Source organism: Corvus hawaiiensis, chromosome 10 (assembly GCF_020740725.1).
Source record: "Corvus hawaiiensis isolate bCorHaw1 chromosome 10, bCorHaw1.pri.cur, whole genome shotgun sequence".
Classification (NCBI taxonomy): domain Eukaryota; kingdom Metazoa; phylum Chordata; class Aves; order Passeriformes; family Corvidae; genus Corvus; species Corvus hawaiiensis.
Genome location: NC_063222.1, coordinates 3,653,264 through 3,675,249, shown reverse-complemented (window position 1 = coordinate 3,675,249; position 21,986 = coordinate 3,653,264). Strand labels below are relative to the sequence as shown.

Below are 21,986 nucleotides of genomic sequence, written 5' to 3'. Positions count from 1 at the left end.
TCTCCAGAACACATTCTGTAAACCAAGATAGAACCATCCAGGGGAAGGTTCCTTGGGGAGGGGGGGCTCACTTGAACCTCTCCTTGGGGAATCTTTGATAGATCTGCTAATTAGTAACACCCATAATGTTATACCTGATCTTTTGGGGTGGGCATTTTGCGGGGTGCATTCGACCTGGACGTGTGCACCTAAGGATTCTTAAAATAAATACCAAGGTAAAATCCCTTTTTCCCTTCTAACCGTGCATGACTCTTGATTTTAAGACCAGAAAAAGGCATCACCCGCCCTTCCACATGGCACAGGAACCCACCAGGACCCTGTGTGATGGACGGAGCCCAGCCCAGAAGGAAGGCCAGTGCAGTTGGTCCTCTTTGATCCAACACTCCTTTTTCTTCCCTTTAAACCAAAACTCTGCAGGGAGAAAACAGTTTCTGAGCCATCCCTTCTCCTCTGGGATCAAAGAAAGGAAGTCCAACACCAACCAGTGTGGATCCAAAGACGTGAAATCGCAGTGTTCATCTTTAGACCAAGGAAGAGGCTCCCGCTGGAGCAGGAGCAACAGGGCAGCATCAGAGAGGCACCACCCAAGTCAAGGTGAGAGCCTCTTCCTTGGCATCTGATGAAGGAAAAGGAGGAGCAGGTCAAACACAACGCTGCTGCCATGGCCAGGCAGGGACAGCACTGTCACTTCCACACAGAAAGGCTTCACAGTTTGGAAAACTGATTTTACTCGGAAGAAAGGCCTCTAAAGAAACAAAATGGTCTGTCAGAAGTCATCTGAAATTTTTATGCTGGTTTTTTTCAATAAAAAACAAAACCCAAACATGGCTGGTTTGGACTTTCCCCGTTGTTTTCCACTAACAGATTGATGGTGAAATCTTCTGGTTTGGATGAAATGACTTTTATTGAAAGGCAAGAGAACAGGTGGCCCCTGGTGACCCTCCCTCAAGTATCACCTTGACAGCAACTCCCTCGGCCCATGATGCCTCTTTGCTGCAGGGGTTTGGTTGAGCCCACCTGCAATCTCTTTGCTCAGCCCTGAGCACCACTAATCTGCTGCTGGACTCTTGCATGATCCTGGAGGGGACATGTCCAGGTCCCAGCACGAGGCCAAGATGTGAGGACAGCTGGTTAGGAGTGGAGGGATATGGGAATCATCTGCTCTGACACAGCTCAGGAGACAAATGTTGGACAGCTGGGAAAGAGCAACAGAAGGGAAAGGCCACCAGCCCTGGCAATGCCCAGGGGCACTGCTGGTGGCCCAGAGCCAAGGAGCATCATTAGCCAAGATGGTCTTGGCATCTCTGACAGCACCTGAGCACCCAGACAGCCTGTTTGATCCCTCAGGGGCACCTGGTCTGCTGGGTGGGATGGGCAGGTCTGAATGTTTCACATTTCATATTCACGATGAAATGGCCTCAAGGTGCACCAGGGGAGGTTCAAGTTGGACACCAGGAAGAACTTCTTCACTGAAGAAGCGGTTAAACATTGGAATGGGTTGCCCAGGGAGGTGGTGGAATCCCAATCCTTGGAGGTGTTCAAGGAGCGCTGGGCATGGCACTCGGTTCTCCGGACTGGCTGACATGGTGGGGATCAGTCACAGGCTGGACTCGATGATCTCAGAGATCCATTCTCACCCTATGACCGTGGTTCTGCACTGAAGGGTTTACATTAAAGCAGGGTTGCCGTGGTGTGGCGGGGCAGGGACAGCACCGAGCAGGCAGCAGCAGCTGCTTCACAGGTGCTCACGGGGCCAGCGACAGCGGCAGGGGAGCTGTGAAGGCGCACTATTGATATTTAGCCTCTGTGGCTGTCACTCGTTCCTTTAAACACCTTTAGCTTCCTTCTCATAAAAGAGAAATCATAAAAAAACCCCACAAAGGACCCTTCAGCAGCGGCGAATACCAATGTGGCGGGGCAGCGCATTAGCATGCGCGGCGCCTGCTCCATCTGCATGTTGTGTTCCGTGTGACAACATCCCGGAATACAGATTTGGGCCGCCGGCATCCCGAGAGGTATTAGCAATCGTCTATCAGACAGGATGAGGAGCAGTCCCTGCTGTTGTAAACAAGGGGTGTTTTTCTCTGCCTCTTTCTCTGGGGGGAGTTCAGTGAATTGAAACAAGCTCATTCCTGCATCTTGTTACTTCCCCTTCTTCTTCGGCAGAGCACGGGTCATCTGCCTTGGGCAATGCAAGAAAAAGAACTGGAGGTGGAAAGTGCACCCCAAAGGGTCCTTCACCTGCTGCTGGTGATGGACCATGAGCACGACCCAATGAACGTGTTCCTCACAAACCACCACGAACTGAGCACGTGCTCCTCACGGGATACACGGGGGTCCCCCCAGCCACAGAGCACCCTGACAGCCCCAACACAGGAGGGACAGTGCTCCCACCCAGGACATGCGGACAGGTGCTCGCAGCAGGCAGAGCACAGGCTTGTCCCCTTGTGCTCAGGGGCAGCAAGCAAATCTGGTGAGGCATCTCCAGGCATAGATGGGAATACGATGGGGCAGATGGACGTGGAGCAATCCCATGGTGTAGCTGGATGTGGGCAGCCCCATGGCAAGGACAGACACAGGGAAAACCCACAGCCCAGGTGGGCGTGAGCCATCCTCAAGGCAGTGATGGACACAGGGCATCACTGCAGCACAGACAGACGTGGGCTGAGAAGTAAAGCAGCCCCTGTAACACAGCCGGATATGGGGCGTCCCTGTGGCTCAGGAACACCCCCAGGACATGGATGGATGCAGGACACCCCCATGGCGCTAGCAGACGTGGAGCATTGCCACGGTGGGGATGGAAGAGCGAGGAGGATGGAAGGTGAATGAGAGGGTCTCCATGTACGCGTGAGCCACCACGCCACCAAATCGCGGCTGGCACCTGCAGCCCCCGAGGCACAGCCACGGCCAGCCCGTGCCAGCGCTCCCCCACCACGCGGGTGCCAGCACAGTGATGGATCACTGCAACTCGCACACAGCCCTCTAAGTAAAAGCCTTATTAAGAGTTCATTCGTTTTATACACTCCCGGCGCGATCCACGGAGGGAAGTCAGATGGCCCAGCCTTACAATATTCTGGGTAAACACTGACACGTGTCGGGCAATTTTAACCAGATCAATTTGCCTAGGAGACCAATGGAGGAACCAAAAAAAAAATAATACAGATCAAATTAAATACGGGGAAACATCCGCTGGGAGAGGCTATAAAGAAGAGCAGAAAAATACGGAGCAGGATGGACGGATGGACAGAGACACACAAGACACTTGGACCTACCTCTGAAGCCATGAAACCTAAGTCCATAAATCAATATCAAAATCCTTAGGTCCACAAGATGGGGGAAAAAGTCCTCCATAGCCATCTTCCAGACATCACCGAGGCCCTGGAGGCCTGAGCAGTCCATTTCCCAGAGCATCTCTCCTCCTCCAGCAGCCACCAACCCCGTCACAGCCACGCGGCGGCTCCTCCGGTCCCGTCCCATCCCCGCGGCGCCGGCCGGCCCTTGGCATCCTCCTCCCCACGTGCAGGATGCCGAGCACTTCCTTCACCGCCGGGTGCTTCCCGGCTGCCTCCCGCCCCTGGGGGCTGTGGGCACAACCCCTGTTCCCCCCGGGCTGGGGACCGGCCGGCTGCTGGCCGCAGGGTCAGCGCTGGTCTTCGGTCACGGACAAGCAGTGAGTCCACGGAAGGTTGACAACATACACAGGCGCACGAGCGCGCACACACACATGGGAACACCTCTTTCCATTTTCCAGGATGGAGAGTTTGTTTTTTTTTTTAATCCTCTTTTTTACCTTTTTGCAAAAAAAATGCAAGCAAAAGAGAAAAAAAAAAACCAAAACCCAAGGTTTTCTATTGAAGGTACATCTCTTCTTCAATATGAAGACATTAACTGGATTGAGTCGGATCCCCCATGCAGTGGTCAGCGAAGTCCTTTGGTAGTTGCCGGAGCGGCACCTGGTTGGGATGGCAGGGAGCTGCAGAGACATCTGAGGACACTTCCTCCCAGTCCGTGAGCAGAGAGGGGAGCGGGGTGAGCCGGGAGGGCCAGGGCAGGGAGGGAGGGCAAAAGAAGAAAAAGGAAGGTGGTTTCTCCGGACAGGATGCTCCATCTCATGCCTCTCCCTTCCCCAACAGCCCCTTCCTCCTTCTCAGTTTTGACCACTGCTCACTGGTGGCAGGATTGGAGTCTGGTCTCTAGGGTTTGGGTTTGCTTCCCCAACGCACATTGGTTTGTCTTCATCGTTTTTTATGATTTTTTTTGTTTTGCTTTGCTTTTTAAATATATGATTTGTACATATTTATATGTATTTATACGCTGTTCCCCATGACATTGGTAAGTGTGCTTCTGTTGGTGAGGAACGGAAGTCACCAGTCAGAGGTGAGTCCCAGGAACGTCCTGTGGCTGCGGTCACAGTCCCCAGGCAGCGGCAGCTCCTGTTCCAGCGCTGCCCCGCCTCAGTTCCTCCCCTCCCACCTCTGCCCTCCGCTGCGCGCCCTCCCCGGCCCCTCCCCGTGGGACAAGGGACGTCATGCCATCGAGGTCGGAGACTGGCTCATCTGTACTCGCATGGACTGGACGCTGTTCAGGATCTTCTTCTGGTGCCCAGCCAAAGTCACCCCTATTCTCAGGAGGTCTCTGGAAGACAGACAGACAGACAGAGGAAGGTCAATGGGCAGCTGAATTTCCTCCACAGAATCATGGAATAGGCTGAGTTGGAAAGGATCCACAAGGATCAGAGTCCAGCCCCAGGCCCTGCACAGACACCCCAACAACCCCACCCTGGGCATCCCTGGCAGCGCTGTCCAAACGCTCCTGGAGCTCTGGCAGCCTCGGGGCCGTGCCCATTCCCTGGGGAGCCTGGGCAGTGCCCAGCACCCTCTGGGGGAAGAACCTTTCCTGATATCCAGCCTGAACATCCCCCGAGTTGTCCTGGGGGACACCGTTCTGTTCAGGTGGTGAACCTGTTTTGCTGTTGCTAAGGGAGGTGAGGGATGTAAGCTCAGCTGGAACATCCACAGAGCCCAAACACGGCCCTGCGAGCATCACTGGGTCTGAAAGCAGGGAGACACCCACACGTTGACCCCCAGCTGGTGACTGTGGCCTCCTCCAGACTCTGGGTGACCAGTGTAAGGGATGCTCACACCTGTCCTTTGCCCTGAACTGACCTCCCCACCTCCCCAACTGGGCAGCACCCCGCTTTCAGGCAGCCCTGGCACGGCCAACTCACTCGGACGTCATCTGGGCCACCAGCTGCAGGGAGGTGAAGCCAGCGGTCAGGAAGCTGTCCCGGTACTGGCTCATCTTCACAGCACTCAGCCAGTCGTCTACTGAGGTAAAGGCAGTGAAGTCGGGGATGGAGCGGTCGAGGAGGGGCTGAGAAGGCCTGAAACAGGACACACTGCTGGGGACGAGCCCGGCCAGCACAGGGACACACTGCCCAGCCCACCCCTGGCACCCCTGTGCTCCCCCCAGCACACACCCATGGGAGGCCATGAGGAAGGCGTGTCCCATGGGAATACCGCTGTGCCAAGCAGTGCTCTGCAAGCCCGCACGTTGGATTCCAGCTGCGGGAGCCACCGGGATGAGGCGTGGGCAGAGCAGCCACCGCACCCAAATGGTCACACGCCACAAAGAATCAATAGCAAAGAATTATTGCTGTTGCTTGGCTGAAAACTGCATGTTCTTTGTCTGACTGTCAGGCAGAGCAAATACAGAACCCCCCCCCGCCCCCGCCTAAGGATTTATGGATTCACGAGCCGCTCGGGGAGCCTTTCCCCACGGCGTGGGATAGTGACAGGGAGCACTCACACAGCGGTGATGGTCGCCACAGTTTTGAGGCTTGCCGGGTTGCGGATCATTTTGTCCAGGGTGTTGACGATCTCGGTGAAGCGCGGGCGGGTGTTGCGGTCCTTCTGCCAGCAGTCCAGCATCAGCTGGTGCAGGGCGGCCGGGCAGTCCATGGGCGGCGGGAGCCGGTAGTCCTGCTCGATGGCGTTGATGACCTGAGGATGGATGAGGACGGATGAGTGAGGGGGAAGTGGATGAGGGACTCGGGAGGCTCCCTGAGCTGCCTGTGCAGGCAGAGGGGCTGCAGGCAGCCGGGAAGGCACGGCCAGCCCAGCTGATCAGCAGCCAAGGGAGCGGGAGGAGCCGGGGGCTCCGCGAGGTTAATCTCCACTCTGATGCTCCGCGGCTGCAGTTCCTCCCAGCAGAGAGCTGCCACTCATTATCTCGGCGGATCTCGCCGGAGTACAGCAGTCACACTTCCAAAGCTCCTTCCCTGCTTGTAAACCCTCTGAACATTTTCAAAGGCCCTGCAGCTTGCTGAAGTCCAATTACCAGCCCACTGGCTTTTCTTCCCAATTTCCCTCCTTGCTCACCAGCCTGTTTCATCTCCAAACCAAGTGCTCCCAAGGCTCCTGGAAGGAGCAGAGAGCCCTTCAGGCAGGGATTTCTTTTGGGAATGAGCACCCCCTGGCCCCCAGAGCGGTGTGGATGACTCCCAGTGCTTACGTCTTGGTTGGACATGTCCCAGTAGGGCCTCTCCCCGAACGACATCACCTCCCACATGACGATGCCGTAGCTCCAGACGTCGCTGGCCGAGGTGAACTTGCGGTAGGCGATGGCCTCTGGCGCCGTCCACCTGACAGGGATCTTCCCCCCCTACAGAAAAAGGGACTTCAGCTGAGAAACGTCTCCCTAGGTAGAGGAGTCTGGATGCCCACAAGCCACAGTTGTGGGGTCATCCCACACACCCCAAACCATGGGTCCCTGGGGACCCCACCAAGGAGTGGGCAGGTGGCACCCGATGGGATGAGGAGGCAGGAGCCATAAACAACTCCATGAACGTATCTTGTACCTGCCCAAAAGGGCTTAGCTGAACAAAACAAATGGGTTTAGCCAAGGATTTACCCCACTGACTGACACCACCCCACTCCAGCAGGACCCAGCACATCAGTGGCCTGTCCCCCAGGCCCCTTGCCAGGGAGTCACTAGGTGACAAGGCTAAGCATGACTGGGCTAGTGCTCGTCACAGGTAAGGAGCCACAGGCATCCCCATCCCTCAGCCTTCTACAGAAACACGGCTGAACTGAAAGCATCCTCTACAGATTTATCTGAGCTCCCACAGCTGCCAGAAGATCCTTCCAGCCCTGCTTTTGGAGTGGAAGGCAAAAAGAAAAACACCTTTAAAACCCAATGGAAAGCACTGGTGTAGGAAAGTGCCTTTCAGTTGGCAGAGAGCTCCTCATTTCTCCCAAAGGCTCAAAATCAGGCTCAGCATCTCAAGCCACCCCGCCAAGCCAGGGCAGGTTGCAGGGCCAAAGGCCATGCCAAGGGCGCAGGGATGTGAGCAGGGGCAGCACGTACAGAGGGATTGCTCCCTGGAAAAGCTCCATCAAATAACCACAAAAAAAGCCAAGGGATAAGGAAAACCACAGACACGCACGGGAATTTTCTGGGGGCAGGACTGCTCTGTAAATCGTTTAGCACAATCGTTTTCCGTAGCCTTTCCGAGGACGCGTCAGCTGCTCTTGAAGGATGAATGGCAAAAAATTTGATTTGACTAACTACAAATGGAGAAATTAACTGCTAGGTTGTTTTTCCTGCCTTTTCCCCAGAGCGAAAAGACTGCTGTGGGAGGCAGAGTGATGCAATCGCAGGCACAGCATCACTTCCCAGCTGCCAGGGAGATCTATTATGGCCTAAATTAAATAAAAACACAGATGAGATCATCTCTTTTTATCTCTGAAGGTGGGGAAAAGACTAATTCATGCCTCGTCTCAGCAGCTACCGCTGGGGTATTTGAAGGAAAAATAAAAGCTGGGTGTCTGCTCAAAGGCTGCTGCCTGCTGGAAGGGTCTGGGCAGGGAGCGGGGCAGGTCCCGGGGGGACAGGAACATCCCATTGAGCAGGGGAGGGACAGTGAGGGGCTGCAACTGGGCCAAAACATTGAGTCAGCCTTAAAGGCATGTCCCTGGCTTTCCCATTTTGGCAGCAGGAGCCAGCCCTGGCACCTGGGCACAGCCCAGCAGCCCGAGGAACTGCTTTGGCAGGAGCTGGTGCAGCCTCGTGCTGGCACCCACTGCACGCTCTTCTGATTAATCCATTAGATGAGGCCAGCGAGTTGCTCATCCCTTTCCCCTCTGATCATCCTCAACACCTCTCAGGGGCTCACAAGCAGGACAGTGGCCATGCTGGGGAGCTGGGGGTCCCCTGGGGTAGCCAGGAGCAGGGGGAGAACAGAGCTGCCATTACCTACAAATGAGTTAATCAAGGAAGAGAAGGGTGGCTGGGGAATGGCAGAGCTCCCGTTAGGCTTGTCTCTTTAATTTATGCTTGGAACAAGTTTCCAGCAGGGAAAAGCAAACCAGACCCGGAGCACTGGGGGAAGGGGAGTTAAAACACCAGGAGTTGCTGTGATCTCCCTGCCTCCCCTTCCTGTCTCTCCAGGGACTCCTCTGTGCACCTTTCCTCCACAGAGGAGAGGGAAGAGCTTTATCTGGAAACTGCAGAAGGCAGAAAGGTGCTTAAGGGAGGAGGGAGCTGGAAAACTTCTAAAAAGGAGGAAGAGAAAGGAGGGAAAAGAGGATAATTTGTGGAAACCACAGCCAGGACCTCTGGATCATGAACCTATGTGGTGGGAACACTCATGAGGTGCTCCCACCCATGCCAGACTGTACATCCAGCACCCTTCTGCCAGGTTCAGCAGGTGCAGGGCACAGGGAATGCCAGGGAGGAGAACATCCTGTGGGAGGTACCTACCAAGGAGCTGGTGTAGGTGGGGTCAGACGTGTCGTCCTGCAGGTAGCGCGAGAGGCCGAAGTCGGACACTTTGCACACCAGGTTGCTGTTGACCAGGATGTTCCTGGCAGCCAGATCTCGATGCACATAATTCATCTCTGCCAGGTACTTCATCCCAGCAGCAATCCCTCTGAGCATTCCCACCAGCTGGATCACTGTGAACTGCCCATCGTTTTGCTGCGACCAGAAAGAGCAGGCACTGGGTGAACATGCAGACCCCACAGTGGCACCAGGGCCACTCACCCCAACCTCAGGAGGATGCTGCACCTCCCCAGAGGACTCCAGCTGCCCTGCCTGCTTAAAGCAGAGGTAACCACCCCAAAGCACACATTTTCGAGATGTATGGCACACTCCAGCCAGCTCCCAAGTTAAGCAAACAGGCTGGGATGTACAAACAGCACACTAACATCCCATTCCCAAATCCCACGGCCCACGTGGCCCCGCCTCGCCTCACCCGCAGGAAGGAGTCCAAGGCCCCGTTCTCCATGAACTCTGTGATGATCATGACCGGGCGGCTTTTGGTGACCACCCCTTCGAGGCGGATGATGTTGGGGTGGTCGAACTGCCCCATGATGCTGGCCTCGCTCAGGAAATCCCGGCGCTGCTTCTCCGAGTAGCCGGCCTTGAGCGTCTTGATGGCCACGTAGATCTCCCGCTTGCCTGGCAACTTCAGGCGCCCTTTATACACCTCTCCAAACTCCCCTGCGAGCACGAGATGGAATCATTTCGGTTGGAAAAGACCTCCAAGATCACTGAGTCCAACCTTTGATCAATCCACGCCAGAGCTACCACTACCTCCTCCTCCTCCTCCACACTAAACATTGCAAAGAGCAAGGGGGCCTTGCCCAGCCCACTTGTCCTCTTTAAAAGGGCCAATGTCTGCTGCTGGGGACATGTTTAGGTTTGCAACCTTCTCCAAGGTGACAGACACAGGCAGAGGCTGCAGCCGCCTGTGCAAACCCCCACAAGGAGATTTGCAGGGAAAGTGCATCAACATTTAAGAACTACCTCAAATACCAAGTGTCAGCATTGACAACCTCGGCTGCCTTTCTGCACATCACTTATCTTGGGGTGGGAAATAATTGGGCTGTTTACATTGCTGCTCTCTGATTTAAAATACAGAGAAAGCAGGACAGCTTTCACTTCACCAAAGCCAGATTTGCCTGTGGAGGGATTACATTTAAGCCACTTTTGCAGCCACTTTGCCTTGACGAGCAGTGATACATCACTGAACCTGATCCCAACCAAACTGACTCATTGCTTCCTCACAGCTTCCCCTCCCCGGCTTCTCACTTTCTCCTCTATGAGTATGACACAGTTATTTAAAAATGGCAATAGAACAGCACAGATCACACACACACACATGCACATGTGTGTATCTACACACACGTATGGGAATATGGCACAGACCACAGTGAGATCGGGCCTTTCTTGTTATCTCATGGAAAAGCCCAATGGGAAATCCCAAGAGGCCCCGTGGTCAGCCAGTGAATACATTCCTGGAGCCTTTCCCACCTCAGAGGAACTTTGAGAGCATAAAACAACCTCGTGTCCACCCTAGCCCCTCACAAACCCAGGAAAGCTTGATGTTTCAAGGCTTCATTGAGGGCTTCCAGGTGAAGGACCATGTGTGTTCCCCCACAGAGCTGCTCCAGGTGGGTGCCTGGCCACACAAGAGCAGCAGAGAGGGCAGGGAAGGATGGGCAGCAGGAGACAGAGAGACCCACCTGCCCCAATGACTTCTTCAATCTTCACAAAGGACACATCGATCTCCTTGGCGAACTCTCGGACAGCTTCGTTGGGGTCCTCGTAGGTGAAGGGGTCGATGTAGATCTTCATCCCCGGAGACCCTTGTTACAGGGACAACAGGGACAACAGCAGAAGGGAGACAATTACAGAAACAGAGTTAATAGAGTTGTTTGGGTTGGAAGGAGCTCAAAGTACCCCCATGAGCAGGGACACCTTCCACTAAACCAGTTTGCTTCAAGCCCCACCCAACCTGGCCTTGAACAATGCCAGGGATGGGGCATCCCCACAGTCTCTGGGCAGCCTGGAAAACCAAGAGCAGTTGTACCACGGCCAAGGACTGGAGACCCTTCTGTCCTCACACTCTCCACTAAGTGGCTGCCATCACTGTGCTCACCTTCACAGACCCTTCTCATCCTCTCTGGGCCACCAATTCACCCAGATCTCCCCTGAACCTCCTCCTCTCCCTCTCTGCCCTCTTCTCCTCCACCATTCTCCTTCCTCTTCCTCCTCCCCGGCAACGGGAGCAGTTACAGACCTGAACTACAGCACACTGGCTTTACGGTGAAGGCTTTATGAGGCTCCACGCCTTAGTGAAGAAATATTTATTTACCCAAAAAGGCCTCTGATGGCTTTGTGGCGGCTACTAAATTGACAGAGTGCAGCAATTATAACCAACAAGCTGGATGGATCCGTGAAATACGGCTTGGCTGGACGCCGGGACACGCAGGAGGTCCCTCACCCGGGGCAACGCGTGGTAGCAGGATCTGGCCACGCTGCAGGGACACACACAAAGTGGGCTCTTGCCCCTTTCCAAGGGGGAAAAAGCAAAACCAGCTCCCCAGATTTCCCAAATGGGGTTGCAGACATCGAGTTTGGATGCCGGGGGCTTGCGGAGCTGCCAAGGGGCATGGTGGTGGGGCACGGTGAGGTCACAGGGCTCAGCGGGACACCGGTGTTGTACCACCACCCAAAAGGGACCTACAAGGGGCTGTGGTGTCCCCCTGGGCGGGGGTCAGCTTCCTGTGCCATTTCTCACACAAAAAGGGGACCATGGATGGCACAGCAGCCCCTCAAGGTCATCTCTGGTGGAGACCAGGAGGGACATCACCGCCTGGTCCCCTCCCTAAGGCACCTCGCCCTTACAGGGACTAACAGCACTCAATTACACTGCTCAGGACCTTTTCAAGGCCATGATTCCATCACACTGGTGCTTCCCAGAGCCCTTCCAGAGCTGGCATACAGATGGATGCATGGACCACAGCATCACCTCTGCACCAGGAATCTAAATCAGCTCCCAGCTGTGAAACAATTCAGGAGAAGGCATGAAAGCCTCTCAGTGGGCACTGCTGGTGCCAAACAGCCACCAAGGGAGAGCTGCTTGTGGGGCATCGAGGACTCAGGAGGGACCAGGCAGGAGCATCCTCACCCCCAAAAGGGGCCTTTGGGGCAAAAGTTCTGCACCTCAGAGGCAGGGAAGGCTGCAATGAAGCCATCTGTGCATCTCCCAGTTCATAAATCCCTTTATGGCTCTGTCTCATACACTTTAACTGCCCCATAAATTCTTTTACAAGAGCAGCTGATGCTCCAGCCAGGATTACAAAGGGATTTACAGGATCGTAATGGAGACTGGCTCACTGATCAAAATATTGAAAAAATAGAGGAGAAAACAATGCCCAAGTTTCCTGTCCGCTGTCAACACAGGCTGGTTTTCAAACACCCTCTGACATGCCCCAGGCTCTGTCCACAGGCTCAGTAATCAGCAGGATGAGCTCCCCCCTCATCCTCATGCCATCTAAATGAGGGATTGGCCACCCAAACCCATTCCTCATCTCTGATGACCTCAGCCCCCGGCTCACCATTGCCACACCAGCAAAAGCTGGGTGAAATTCTGGGTACCAGAGCACACCACCAAAGAAAGGCACCCGTGGTGAGCCTGCCTGCAAAGAGCTTTGTGCTCTTAAAATCATCCCAAGAATCCTGAAAGCTGGATTAGGCCATTTTTCACTGCTGCAGACAATGGCAAATTTTTTATCACTCTTCAAAAGTTGAAGCGCTCTGCACCACGACCCTGACCCCAGCGTCCAATTCCTTCTGGCATCAAGTTTCCTTGGCAATAAATATCATGGGGACAGAGAAAAACCCTTCCTGCTGAATTGCTGCTGCTTCAACAGGGCGTTTTCCCAATTTCCCCAATCTCAAAGCTCCCAGCAAAGCAGTGGAAGGGATAAACCCTGAAAAATTACACCCCGAGAGACCCTGTCTCACCCCAAAACCCACTCAGAGCACTCTGCCAGCAGCAGGTGATCCTGGGGTCCTGTCAGAGGGATGGCAGAGCTGCTCTGGGAGGCTGTAATTGCCATGCCACTGAGCACACGGTGATTTGTTCCAGAGGATGCTCTCATTACTCCAGCAGTTGCTCACCACAAATTTCCCACCTGTTTTGCTCCAGCCTCTGCACTGACGGAGCACCCAGGGGCTCGCTAACCTTGGCAGAGTATCACTGGCACTCTGGATTTCTGACACCAGTCCTCACAGCCCCCAGGTTTAGAAACCCAGGACAGGCACATGCTTCATTGCTTCCCTACCTAGGCTGAGCATCCTGGATTTCGGGGTGCTTGGGGCCAGCTAGGGATGCACATGGGGTGGGGAATGCTTCAAAACAGGGGGAAAACGTGAAAAATCAGTCTGCCTGCAGCCTGACATGAGTTTATCCATCAGGCATCAAATAAATCTTGCCCTGCCCCCCCCACAGTGCAGAAACGTGGAGAAAAGAGGGAGGAAAAGCACAGCTCCATTGCATTTCGGGATCACCCAGTGATGTTTGGAAGACAGTTTATTGTTTGCCAGGAGGTTCAGGGCCCCCCACAGCGCTGCCACCACGTTGGGAGGGTTCAGTGTGATGCCAAGAAGGTCTAAAGAGATCCAGTGTGCTTTGCTGGCTTGGCTGGGCTCTCCTGCTTGTCTCCAACCCCTCTCCAGACCTCCTCATTTTCTCTGCCAGGCCGACTGCTCCATGCCCATTCCTCCCCTCTGCTCACCCATACTGCTCCCTGCCTTCCCCACCCATCCTTCCTCCACCCCTGCATCCCATACCTCTTTCCCCCAAGCAGGCACCCAGGACCCAGAGATGGTTCTTCCCACAAGGTAGCAAATTGTACCTGGGAAGCATCTCTAGGAGAGCGTAAATGGGATTTATTTATGGGAAAATCCTGCCCCCCAAAGCTGCTGTTTTGCTGCTTTATTCTCATTTGCAGTGCTGGCTGCTGGAGGGGCACCAGAGCAGCCATTCCACACAAATACACCTGGAATTAATTCTGGTGCACAGCTCCACCGGCCGCAGAGGTCTCCTAGGAAAAGTTCAGGCTCTCCTAATTGTTTGCCAAGGGGATCAGCAGCCCGAAGCCAGTTAAATGTTCCCAGTCACTGCCTGCACATCCTTCCCCAAGCAGGGGACAGGGCAAGCATCAGCCACGCAGCCAGGACAGCAGCAGTGCCAGCCACCAGCACCCACACCCCAGCTGTTCTCCCAAAACCCAGAATCCCCCCAACAGCCCAGCCCCAGTCCAGGCCCAGGCAGAGCCTGTGGCAGGAGATCAGGCGCGCATCCTCCCTCTGATCACCACCTCTTCTCCTTCCTTTCCTCCTCTGGGAGTCTTCACAGCATCCTCTCCCCATCCCTTGCCCTCTACATCCTCCCTGCCCCTGACATCCCCCCAAATCCATCACCATCCCCGAAATCCCTCCTGGTACTCTTCTTTTCCCACCCACAGTGCTGCACCTGCCCTCCCCCACACCCTGTCAGACACGTGTGGACATCTCCCCTCCCACCCTATGGTCCTGCCCATCTGCCACGGGGGTTCCCCCACCCCACAGCCCCCTTGGAAGGGGATGAGTGGGGCACATGCCGGGTGCAGGCTGGGGAGCGTCTGCCCCGTCTGCTTTTCCCGCGTGTGCTGCTTACCTCTGCCGGTGCTGTAGTGCTGCAGTTTATCGCTGTACACCGCCTCCTTGCTGTAGGCACGCTTCCTGCCAGAACAGGGGACAGAACAGCCAGGTTCAGGGATCAGCAGCTGCTGGGGGCCCCAAGCCGCTCCCCTGACAGCAACACTCCATCAGCAGCGGCATCGTGCTGCTCCCTCTGGCAGCACGGGTCCCCCATCCTGCCTCTCCGACCCCTAATCTCCATCTTACCACCTCCACCTCCCAGGGACACTGATCCCACAGGGACCCACCTGCTGCAGACGATGGAAATGGCCACCAGGGAGACGATGAAGACCACCCCGGCCGCTGCGGACCCCGCGATCAAAGGCAGCTGCTCTCTCAGCTCTGACTTGTAATCGTCTGCAAGAGAAGAGGGACAGGGTCAATCCTCCCTGGCACGTTCAGGGAGCGAGAGCAGCTTGTGGAAAGGGATCCCCTCCCATCCCATGGGTGCTGCTCCCAAGGTGGTGGGACAAGGGGGATGCAGGCAGGGGGCTCAGCTGAGGCAGGCGATGAGCCCATGCCATATTGCACTGGGTAGGACTGCCATGCTCGGCTCACACATCTTTGGCTTAAAGACAGGGGAGAGAAGATCCTGGAAATAATGGCAGACCAATGTGCACGGACCCAATTTCCCAAAGAGATGAGGTTCACAAGGGGGTTTTGCCCATGGCTCTGGCATTTCCCTTTCCTCAATAAATTCATTTATTGAGCAACCTGATCTACCGGAAGGTGTCTCAGCACGTGGCAGGGGGTTGGAAGGAGATGAGATTTGGGGTCCCTTCCAACCCAAACCTTTTTGAGACTCTATGATTTCAACCTGTTGGCCACTTCGACCGATTTTAACATGGGGTCTCACAGACACAGAATTCCCACAAGTTGTAGGAAAGGAAGAAAACACCATTAATAACCAAGCCAGCCAGAGAATGCTGTGCCAAGGCTTCACCCAGACCAGACATCAGAGAGTCCCCTGCACAATGGTGAGCTTTGGGAGTGAGGCTCAGGAGAACCCAGGAACCCTGGCTGCAGGTCTGCTTGTAGGTTTTAATATCTCAGTGTGAGACAAGTCCTTTCACAGAGCCACGGCACCCACAGCATCCCTTCCCCACTAAGCATCCCTCCAACCCCCTGCATCCCTCGGAACCTCCTCTGTCCCCTCAGCCACCCCCTGCATCCTTCAGCAGCAGCAGGCTGGGAAGAAAGCCAAGGTGGCACTGGGAGGACTGGATATGCCTGGGGGAAGCCCAAAAAAATTACTGGCACCCTCCATGTGTCTCCCCCATTTTTCCCTGCCCCATCAGTGGTGTAGGTACTCTCAACAGGCAGTATCCAGCAGATTCCACACTCCTGGGGCTTCTGTAGCATTCCAGAAATACTCCTCCCTCCAGCTGCCCCAGAGAGGTCTGCCAGGCTGTGCCAGCAGCCACATGCAAGGGTTAAAATAAAACTCATCCAAAAGAAAGCATTTAGCACCCTTTTATCTGTATTTTCTACTCTGCAGTTAATTACTGGCAACTAGATTTATCTCCTGCATGCTGCTCAAATCCTGAGAAATTCTCATCTAACAATCAATTATTATTTAATAACCTACACAATCCATTCTTATTAAATTTCAATTAATTGCTTATTTGAGGCAGGATTTTTCTCCTCGCTTCTCTAATCCTGAATATTTGAGGCATTGGAGGGGGGTTTATTACCATTTCCTTCCCTTTGGTCTCCCGGCATGGTTTTCCTCTTCCCACCCCAGCTGGCACTCAACATGAATGCAAGCATGGGGTGACCCATTTTGGGGAAGAAGAAAAGCTTTAGGAAAGAAGAAAAGCTTTAGGAAAGACAGGCAGTGAGGCTGGGAGCCATGGATGCCACCTAAGCAGAGAAGGAGCCACGCCAGCAGCAACAGGGAATGGGCTCTCAGCTGCCCCAGGGCCAGGAGGACCTGCTTCACTCCCCAACTTCTGGATTAGTCCTGAAGCTGGGATTAATGACAAACCCTCCCCTGATTTAGTAGTTTCCAAAGGAAGCCAGTGTTTGTGGGTGCAGGGAAGGGCCAGAAGAAGCCACGAAGGTCATGAGCTGGCCCAACACACCCTTTTGGCATGGGAAACGAGCTTTCACATGGGTCTGACCGCCCCAGCTTTGCCCCGGCGGCTCAGATGGACCCCAAGCATCGCAGGGAAGCAGCCCAGACTCCTTCCTCCAAAGCTCTGCAGCCCTCCTCCCACCCCATCACACCGTGCCAGGGGGTTCCGTGTCCCCACAGCTGAAGGCAGCAGAGCCAGAAATAAACAGCGGGGGAGCTCCCGGAGCTGGGAGCCGGAGAGAGGCTCGCTCCTGCCGCTGGCGGATAACGAGACACCGCCGCAAATCTGCCGGCTCCCGGCACAGAGGCTCGACAGCCAGGCCCCTTTATCCCCCCTGCCCGGCGCACTCACCGTCGGTGAGGGTCTGGAAGCACATCTTGCCGCTGTACTTGCCGTAGCCGGCCACAGTGCGGGCGCGCACCTGCACCACGTACACCATGCCGGGCCGCAGCCCCTCCAGCCGCGCCGTGTTCGTCTGGCTGCGAGCCATGGACGAGTTGTACTCGTTGTGGTCCTGCGGGCACCCCGAGAGAGCCACGGTCAGTGGGACAGGGACAGCGGGGGGACGGTGGGACTGCAGCCCACCTGTCTGGGTTGAGGGGTTCGGCTGCTGGGGGGGGTGGAAAGGAGAGGCTCTGGTTCTGCTTCAGGAGAGTCTCTGGCACAGAGGATCCCACAGGAAAGGCTGGGAGAATTGGGATTGTTCAGCCTGGAGAAGGGCTGGGGTGATCTAATTGTGGCCTTCCAGTAGTTGAAGGGAGCTACAAGAAAGATAGGGATGGACTATTTATAAGGGCTTGGAGGGACAGGACACAGGGAATGGCTTCCCACTGACAGAAAGTACGTTTAGATGGGATATTGGGAAGAAATTCTTCCCTAGGAGGGTGGGGAGGCCCTGGCACAGGGTGCCTAGAGAAGCTGTGGCTGCCCCTGGATCCCTGGAAGTGTTCCAGGCCAGGTTGGACAGGGCTTGGAGCAGCCTGGGATAGTGGAAGGGGTCCCTGCCCATGGCAGGGGGTGGAACAAGATGAGCTTTAAGGTCCCCAGGCCATTCCATGATTTTATGAAACAAGACCCACAAGGCACCTCCCAGGTGCCTCCCAGGTGGCCCCCTGGTCCCACCAGAGCAGGGAGCATGGAGTAGCAGAGGGAAACAACAAGATCATCCAGAGCAAAAATAATTTATGAACAACAAATTCCTCATCTTCAAATGATTGATGTTCTTGTGCATTTCAAAAACATCCCACAGTTACGGAAACCTCGTGTCCCTGCCCACAGCACGGGGGTTGGAACTGGATGATCTTTAACCAAAGATCCAACCTAAACCATTCTGTGATTCCACAAAACACTATAATGTGCCCTGTGAGACCCTGCTCAAGCAGGTTCAAGGGTAACTCTCTGCCGAGATCCCCAGCCCCTGCAGCCCTGCTCTGCTGGCACAGGTCCTTGGCCTAGACCTTGGTGGAAACCTCATGCGTCTCCGCTCTCATTTGTTACCACGTTCCCCAGTGCTCTGCTGGTGAGAGGCCGCTGGTGAGATCATCTAATTATTCACACTTAGAGGAATTCATTAGAGCTGGCGAGACACAGGAGGGATGGAACAGCTTGGGCCGGGCACGGTTCATCGCAGGGGTTGGGAGCGTGTCCCCTGCAGGGCAGGACAGCTGCCAGGGACAGGAGCAGTGGGAGGCAGTGACCCTGGGCAGGGACAACCCCCATAACCTTCCCTGGTCCTCTCCAGCTCCCTCCCCTCCTCCTTATGCCATCCCCATGATTCAGGTCCTAGCAAATACCAGCGCCAAGGCAGCCACGGGCACTGATGTGCTGGACAAATGCTGCCACGGGGAAGGAATGGCTCAGGTTGGACAGGGCTCTGAGCAACCTGATCCACTGAGAGGTGTCCCACGGCAGGGGGGTGGAACTAGATGAGCCTTAAGGTCCTTTCCAACTCAAGCTGCTCTGTGATTCTCTGTCTGTGATTTAGCAGCTGCAGTCACAACTCACTCCCACCTTCTGGAGGCAGCTCGGGTGACCTGGTGCCTGTCCCACCTGGCCATTCCCAGCAGAGCCTGTCTCAGAGCCTATTGATGTTCCCCGTGCCCCCGTGCCCCAGCCCAGCCCCCACGACAGGGCTCCCCCGGGCTCACCGGGGCCGGCCTGGAGCCCACGGTGCTGCCGACGTCAGGCGTGCAGATGCGGCTCAGCTTCTCGTAGTAGCGGATCTCGTAGTCCAGGATGATCCCGTTGGGCTGCTCGGGCTGGGGCCAGGACAGTGTGATGCTCCTCATCGTGGCACTCACCTGGTGCATGATGGGCACGGTGGAGGGGGCTGCCGAGGAAGCGGGGAGCGAGGGAAAATTAATGGAGAGGGGTGGGGAAAACTGGCCCTGAGAAGGGGGAAAATCCCCACGGCATCCTGAATCTCCCGTGCCTGTGGCTGGCTTCCCCATGGGACCAGCTTGCTCGCTAGCAGTGGGAAGACCGGCGTCTCAGCAGCTCTACATGGAAGCAGAGCAGCGAGGCAGTGAGGGAATTCTGCTGTTTAATCCAACTACTCCCTTTAATTAGGGTCTTGGAAATCCTTGGTGTGGCTTCTCCCTGGGACTGCTTGCTCCAAGGATATCTCCCATGGTGGGAGAGACACAGCAAAGCTCTCCCCAGCGGGGGTAGACCAAGGTTTGGTGACAGGCTCCAGCTCCGTGTGACATCTTTTGCTGTAACAGCCTCTCTGGGGAGCCAGCACTCAGCACCCAGGGAGCTGTGCCACAACTGCCACCCCACGTGCTCTCAGGAATGGGCTGTGGGAGCAAAAATTTGCCCACCCTGAGGACAATGACAGCAAATCAGGGCAGGGACACGCCAGCCCAGCTTTGGCTCCAGAGAAGCTGCTGGGGCTGCTCTTAGGGGCTCTCAGGGGATGCTCATCCTCAGCACCCAAATCTGCTTCTCCCAGGAGAACAGCAACACTGTCCTTCCACCATCAGGGACACTGAGCCACTAAACCAGTCAGGAGACCCTTTTCCAAATGCTTTGTGCCCTCCAAGCTGTACTTACAAGGGGCAGAGCCAGCCCACACAGCCCTAATCCTGCACTTACTCCTAGCAAAAGAAAGGTATCCAAGTCTGTCCACACCCAAAAGGACACTGGCATGACCTGTCCACAGAGTCAGCTCCCAATCCAGCCATCTCTGCCCTCCTCCTCCTCCTCACCATGCCCACAGTACAGGCAGTGCTGGGAAGGGAAAATGCCTTCCCTGTGTGAACCCAGGGAATACCTGAACCCGGCACAACCAGCCTGGGGCACGAGATCATGCCATGGAGGGAATCTGGGGGGTGGCAGGAGCCCCATTTCTCGTGGTTCCAGTGGGAGATGTGGATAGTTCAGCATTGCCTTTGTTTACCCAGAATACTTAATCCTATATTTTTTTTTTTTTAAATCTCTCCACATCTGCTCCAGGAAGATGATCGTGGGCTGAAATTAAGCACTCAGCTTGACTGCTGCTTTATTAATTCCCATTAGCTTGGATGGGGCTGGGAAAATGGTTGGAAAACCCCACTGCAAAGCCAAAGAGATTTTAGAGGGAGAGCACCAATGCCCTGGATATCCCTGGTGCATTTCCATCAGGTTACTCCACAGCCCAGCATTTCCATGTTTGTAATCAGCCTTTGCAAGACAAGCAGGGACCCCTGGGGTACAGACAGACAGATGAGGGTGACCTGGCTGTTCCCAGCTCCCCGTGGTGGGAGAAGAGCTAAGAAACACCCTAAAAATCCACCCCAGGAAAAAAAAGGCCTGGAAACAAGAGGCAGGTTTGGCTGCACATGGTTCAGCAGACAGTGATGCCAGCCAGGCACAAGTGTAGATTTGTATTCCCTGGAGCCAGGAGACTGAAATGTTTACACTGGTTTACACTGAAATATTTACACTGAAATATTTACACCAGGTTTCTCCATTGTGCTATCCAGAGGGAGCAGGATGGCAAAGGCTGCCTGGCCTGGCACAAAGCAGGAGTTCCCATCCCCTTTTTAAACCCAGAGCACACGGGTTTCCCTCTGATCCTCAGTGCAGCCCAGGACCAGTTTCCCCCTTGCCATCTGCACACCCACCCCACCAGCATCCCTGTTTGACCCAGAGCTGCTCATTCAGCTCCTGATGCCTGACTGGGGAGAGGAAAGGGAGCAGGGGAGCCTGGAAAAGGAGACAAGAGGAAAATGATGGCAGAGGGATGTGCCAGAGGAGACAGAGCCTGGACTCAGCCCCAGCATGCTGCTCCCTCTGTGCTGTAACACAGTCAGACTGCATTCCAAGGCTGGATTCACCCCATCTCCCTTCTCCCAACTGGGAAAAGGGGCAAAGTGGTGATGCCATTTCACCCCCAAGCAATCTAGAGGGGGATAAAAGCAGGTATCAGATATCCCTCCCACAAGCCAACTCTCACCCTGCCCAGGGCACAGGCAACCATTCCTCTTCCCCCCTCTTCTCCTGGCCTTTCTGCCCACTCAGGGCTGGGGGCACCACAGCCATCACACACTCTCACACCCCGGGAGCCTTTCCTTTGGGACACAGACCTTGACTCCACACGGAGCCTGCAGCTGGCAGGGCACAGCCAGCCTGCGCGGCGTCACGGCGGGACTCACCGGCCTGGTTGGTGGTGATGTTGACGGAGACGTGCTGCTGTGGGAAGGGGCTCTTGTTGGACACGCCGTTGACGGCCTGGATCTCGAAGGTGTAGGGGGTGTGTGCCCACAGGTTGCTGATGAAGACGCGGGTGTCGGTGAGCCCCAGCTGGCGGGGGACGAAGTCCACGTTGTCGTCGCAGCGGGAGCAGGCGCGCCGGTCCGAGCGGCACTTCTTGCACACGATGTTGTAGGTGACGTCGTCCCGGCCGCCCGTCTCCCGCGGCGGGTGCCACTCCAGGATGATGGACGTCTCGTTGACGATGGAGATGACGTTGCGGGGGCCGGATGGGACACCTGTGGGAAAGGAGAGGCATTGAGACAGCTCCCTGCCCTCCTCTGGAGGCTAAGGACACCCCAGGGATCGGCACTATCCATCACCTCCTCCCTCAGGGAGGGATTTGGTGTCCACAGCTTCGCTTAATTCAGGGTCAGACTTTCCAAACTGGCAACACCAACCATCTGCACTGCAAACAAGCTTCCCAGATGGAGATGAGGACTCCCATGCCACAAAACCACTGAAGTCTCCAAAAAAACCTCCATGTGGAACGCACGCAGATCCATCCGTGAAGACGGACCCATTTCAATCCCATCGGGAGATGCTGAGATAACTGAAGTGCTCACGTGGAGAAGCACCTCGAGCAGATTATCCCAGCAAGAGAAAAGTCACTCAGCCAGCACCATGGAGAACCAGAGG

General features: G+C 55.4%; 1 protein-coding gene across 1 annotated transcript in view; it reads right to left on the bottom strand.

Moving 5' to 3' along the window:
• The window catches only part of EPHB1 (EPH receptor B1), an 80,621-nt gene that overhangs the window by 5,895 nt on the left and 52,740 nt on the right, over window positions 1–21,986 (bottom strand). Inside the window, 12 exon segments of the mRNA XM_048314420.1 lie at window positions 3,273–4,635; window positions 5,228–5,383; window positions 5,809–6,002; window positions 6,514–6,663; window positions 8,764–8,979; window positions 9,257–9,504; window positions 10,530–10,652; window positions 14,513–14,577; window positions 14,784–14,892; window positions 16,965–17,127; window positions 18,761–18,942; window positions 21,251–21,586. Coding sequence (XP_048170377.1) covers window positions 4,527–4,635; window positions 5,228–5,383; window positions 5,809–6,002; window positions 6,514–6,663; window positions 8,764–8,979; window positions 9,257–9,504; window positions 10,530–10,652; window positions 14,513–14,577; window positions 14,784–14,892; window positions 16,965–17,127; window positions 18,761–18,942; window positions 21,251–21,586 — 2,051 coding nt within the window. The 3' untranslated portion in view covers window positions 3,273–4,526.